This window comes from Gekko japonicus, unplaced genomic scaffold (genome assembly GCF_001447785.1).
Source record: "Gekko japonicus isolate JY-2015 unplaced genomic scaffold, Gekko_japonicus_V1.1 scaffold78, whole genome shotgun sequence".
Lineage (NCBI taxonomy): Eukaryota > Metazoa > Chordata > Lepidosauria > Squamata > Gekkonidae > Gekko > Gekko japonicus.
In genome coordinates this window covers 2,053,287-2,057,940 of record NW_015165236.1, presented here as the reverse complement: position 1 = coordinate 2,057,940, position 4,654 = coordinate 2,053,287, and the positions used below count along the sequence as shown (strand labels likewise).

The window sequence follows — 4,654 nt, the reverse complement described above, 5'->3', positions numbered from 1 at the left end:
CACCCACTGCCGCCCCGGGGGGGGGGGGGGGACAGGACAGAGCTGGAAAGTGCCCCTCCACCTCTGGCGCCCTCACCCCACTGCCCCCATCGGGTGGGCCGGCCCTGCTCTGACCTGACTTCCGCCTGCGGCAGTGGCTGCTGCTGCTGCTGGGACAACCATGGAATCCGAGACGATGTTCTGAGTGACGTAGAGGAAGTCGCTGGGACACGGCTCGTCGTCCACCCCGTTGAGGCAGGGAATGGGCACTTGCTCAAAGCCCCGGGAAATGTCCCTGGCAGGGCAGGGAGAGTGCCGTCAGGGCCGGGCCGGCCCCCCGTCGAGGAGGCCTCCCCCGCCCCGGCCGCCGGGCCCCTCACCTGCTGAGGACTCTCTCCACCTGGCCCCGGGGGAGAGCGAAGGCGGCCTGCAGGGCGCTCCAGGAGGGGGAGCCCGGCCTGGCATACTGCAGGGGCGTCTGGCCCGCTTTGTTCTTCAGGCAGACCTTGGCCCCGTGGGCCAGGAGCAGCCTGCAAGAGACAGGGGCAGAGTCGGGCTGGGCGGGAGGCAGGTCCGGGGCTCTGGGCACCCTGGGTGACACCCGTCCAGCTGGGCGGCCGTTCTAGTCTGCCTGCAGCCGGGTGGGACGGAGCAAGAGGCCAGGCCCGTCCACGTCTTCAAGGCGCTCCTGGCCTCTCCCTGTTTTCTACCACTCCACACGAGGACCGGGAAACCCCAGCCCGGCAGTGGTCTCTCTGACCCCATGCCCGGGGCGTGGACCACTCTAGCCAAGCGCTTGCACCGGGGCCAGCCTCCTTCCTCCGCCTTGGTTGCCCACAGGGTGGGGGTGGGGGGGGGTCTTGGCTTTTTGTGCTGCCGCAAGGCTCGGGAAGGGGAAGCACTCTCCAAGAGCAGGCCCTTGAGGCTCCTGCTGCATCCGGCTTCCAAAGGACACAGGCTCAGTGGCCCCCAGCGCCATATTGCCCCCGTCCCCCGAGGCCCACCCGGCAGGACAGCGGGTGCTGCACTCACACGAGGCATTCGTAGCGCCTCTCCCGGGCGGCCATGTGCAGAGGCGAGTCTCCCTGGCCGTTGGGCACGTCGGGGTCCGAGCCAGCCTCCAGCAGCATCCGGGCGATGGGGGCACAGCCCACAAAGGCCGCCCAGTGCAGGCAGAGGTTCCCTTCCTGGTGGACAGGGGGGGGTGAGGGGGGGGAGAGCGGGCAGGCGGGGGGGCCAGTGAGGGGGAGGACGGCCCCCAGAAGGGCTTCACCGCCGCCTAGTCGGCCCACCCAGCCAGGCCTCTCGGGGGAGTGGGGAGCCGAGAGGCCGTCCGTGAAGTGGAGGTTCTCTTTCCACCGAGGCACAAGATGGTTGTGCTGCCACCTCCGAGAACTGAAGAGCCCCGATGCCGGTGGGGGGGGGGGGACAGCCCGGGTGTGGCCCTTCCTGGACCACCGGTTTCTGCCTCCCCCGCTGGTCACTCCGCTCCCTCCTGGCCGTGCCGCCGCCTCTCAGCCGCACCCTGTCGGAGGGTGGAAGAGCCACCGGCCACGCCCTCACCTTGTCCCGGACGGCTAGGTCTGCCCCGTGGGCCAGCAGCAGTTCCGCCAGGCTCTCCTGCCTGTATTCCGTGGCCCAGAAAAGGGGGCTCCTGCCCCAGGCGTCCTGGAAGGCAGAGAGGGGAGCCCAGCCGTCTGCCACCTGAGACAGCCAGCTGATGTGGGAGGGGGGGTTGGGTTGCCCTGCCCTCCGCTGGGACCATCCTCCCCCCCCCATTCACCAGAAAGGGGGGGGCATGGAGACCAGCATCCCAGAGCAGGCCGAAGGGTCATCTGGCTCTGGAGAAAGCCCCGCGGGGAATATGGCCCCCGTTGCGGCACCACACCTGGCTGTCGATGGCCTCCGTCCCCAGGGAGAGAATGCGGCAGGCTGCGTCATAGTGGCCCTTCCTGGCCACCGCGTGCAGCGGGTTGGCCTCATCCTGCAGGCAACAGACCCCAGCTGAGTCCTTCCGTCCTGCCTCCCCCAGCCAGCCAGCCAGCCACAGAGAACCTACTCCCCGGGGGCCCTGGCTCTCCGCCGCGGAGACCGGAAGGCAAGACTGGCCCCGGAGTGACCACTGCTGCTCAGAACAAGCATGAGGGGAGGGGATGGCGGAGCAGGGCCAAGAGTCCCTCTCCCAAGGGGGGGGGGTCATTTGCCCAACCCGCCTCCCCAACTCCCCCCCCCCCCCCCCGCCCCAAGAGCCCAGGGCTGGTCCTTACCTGGCTCTCAAGAGGGGCACTTTTGCTTGCTGCTCGAGGACAACAGACACAACGACACGCCGTTCAGATGAGGAGGTGGACCCCCCCCCAGACCCTCCTCCCAAGGACACAGAGGGCCAAGTGGAGGGAGACGCGGCTGGGCCACAGCTGGAGCAGAGCACCCACTCTCCATTGCAGGACGGACCCCGGCCCGGTGCCGTTACCCCCCTGCCCCCCTTGAAGGAGCAAGAGGGAAAAACCCCTCCCCGGGGCCCAAGCAGGGCTGGCCAGGCCAGGCCGGGGGGGGGGGGGGGTCACGCAGGGCAGGCGTGTTGCCAACGGAGGACGGGGGCAGAGGTGGGCCCCCCTCCCCTCCAGCCCACTCACCACTCAGGCCCATGCTGCTGCTGCTGCTGCCGCCTCTGCCCCCATTGAGTGCCAGCGGCCGTTACGGAATTCAGACAACACACGGAGCGCCAAGGCAGCCGCGGCTCCATGGAACCGGCCGGGGTTCTGGTTCTGAGTCCAGGCTGGGGGTGTTCCAGAACTCCCTCCCACTCCGCCAGGGAGGGGCTGGCCCACCCCCGTGGCTTCTGGCAGCCCTCCTTCCAGGGACCACACCCCTGACTCGGGAGACCGGACCCCAGAGGGGCTCAGGCCCGGCAGGCAGGCAGGCAGGCGCGGCCCTTCTGGGGCTCTCTGGCAGACCACGCCCCCCCCGCCTCCGCCACGACTGAGGGGGCCCAGGGGTTGTGCTTCAGCCTCCAGGTGGGCTCTTGAGGGCCGTGTGTCCGGCGGTCCTCGGCTGGACAGGTGCTTTCCGGCGGGGCGGGGGGGGAGCGAGGGCTGGTGGACCGGCCCCTTGCCAAGGAGCCGCGTGCCTTGGGTGGAGGCCTGGCTGGTGCCCTCTGTGGCGGGCAGTGTTGAACCCGGTGGGGCCAGGGAGTGACCCCCGGAGCCTGTCTGCAGGACAGAGTGTTTCTGACGGCCTGGGAAGAGGCGGCTGGGAGACCCCCGCCTGGAGAAGGCGTCCCTGCTGCAGGAGGAAGGCTGCCTCCCGCACACTCCTCCCTCCCTCCCTCCCTCTAGGGGCCGGCCGGAACGTTTCCTCCAGCACTTTCAACTGGGCAGGGGTGGGTCTCCGTCTTGTGAAATTGTCTCCTTCCCACCGACAAAGAGCACCTCGTAGGCCGCGTGTGCGCCCTCGGCTGGGGTATCCCACGGCCTGTCTTGGGGGTGGAGAGGGCCGCCAAGTCAGAGCTAACTGGGGGTGACCCCTAAGGGAGGGAAGAGACGAGCCCCGGCAGTGGTTGGCCCTTCCCTGCCTCTGCGTAGCAACCCTGGACTTCCTTGGGGGGGGGGGTCTCCCATCGAAGGACTGGCCAGGACCGGCCCTGCTTGGCTTCCCAGATCTGAGGACACCGTCGGGCTGGTCGGGGTGGTCCCATTCACAAAGATCATATTGTGGTTGCTTGCATGTCCTGGCCAGAGTTCCCCCTCAGCTGAGTGAGTGCGAGGTTGCTCACAGTTTTCTAGCCTCCGGGCTCACACGCTTTTGTCCTTGCTCAGGGAGGAGGGGCTCCAGAGCAGACTAATTTATGCAGCAGCCGAACTGCTCATAGCTCACAACTTTTAATGCCAGTCGCAGCTCACAAAGTAGGATTTCTGCTCACAGGACTCTCCACAGCTGAGAGGGAGCCTTGGCCCTGGCTGGGTCGCCTGGGGAGCGGGGTCTCCCCTGCCCTCGGTCCAGCCCTTCCCTCCCTGCGCCTGGCGGGGGGTGTGTGGTGTGAGCTGGGGGGGGGGCCCGATTCCAGGCTTGCTGCACACAAAGGCAAACGGAGAGACACACCCAGCAGCTGTTTGAACAGCAGACTTTATTCCATCATCATCCAAGTACCTTTCAAAAGATAATTGTACAAGTCGGCATGTGAAAAAAAAGCCATCAGGAGCCGTCAGCCGTCAGCCCAACCGCTGGTCACTGACCCTTTGCTTAGAAAATATACATATTTACAGTTGAACCCTTCCAAAAAAATTAAGGGAAAAATGAGAAACCCGTGACTGCTGGGGGGGATCCGTCCAACATGGGACGCAAGCGGACCCCCAGGAGCAGCCTGGCTGCGCGGGAGCTCTCCCTGCCCCCCCTCCCCCGAGGAGGAGCTCTGTGTTCAAGGCACTCGGTGGTGGCGTCAGGAGGGGACGGACAGCCCCAGACAGACAGAGATGCTCTCGGCAAGGCAGGGACCAGCTCCAGGCACAGACAGACACAGTTCCGCCACAAGGTGCCCTGGGGGAGGGGGGGGGAAAAGGGAAGTGTGCCATGGGGTGGGGAGGGCAGCACAGCACATCCTGCCCAGAGCCTTTGGCCCACGAGCACCGGCAGGAGGGACCCTGCACCCCTCCACTCCCCCCCCCCCGCCCTGCCCCCT

At 67.3% G+C, this 4,654-nt stretch overlaps 1 protein-coding gene across 1 annotated transcript in view; it reads right to left on the bottom strand.

Annotated features, from left to right (window-relative positions):
* Positions 1-3,686, bottom strand: part of RGS11 (regulator of G-protein signaling 11) — an 11,980-nt gene extending 8,294 nt beyond the window's left edge. Inside the window, exons 1-6 of the mRNA XM_015409897.1 lie at positions 3,615-3,686; positions 1,868-2,104; positions 1,543-1,647; positions 1,012-1,166; positions 360-509; positions 115-274 (exon numbers count right to left, since the gene is read on the bottom strand). Coding sequence (XP_015265383.1) covers positions 115-274; positions 360-509; positions 1,012-1,166; positions 1,543-1,647; positions 1,868-2,104; positions 3,615-3,686 — 879 coding nt within the window. The remainder of the gene's footprint in view (positions 1-114; positions 275-359; positions 510-1,011; positions 1,167-1,542; positions 1,648-1,867; positions 2,105-3,614) is intronic.
* Positions 3,687-4,654: the final 968 nt, after the last annotated feature.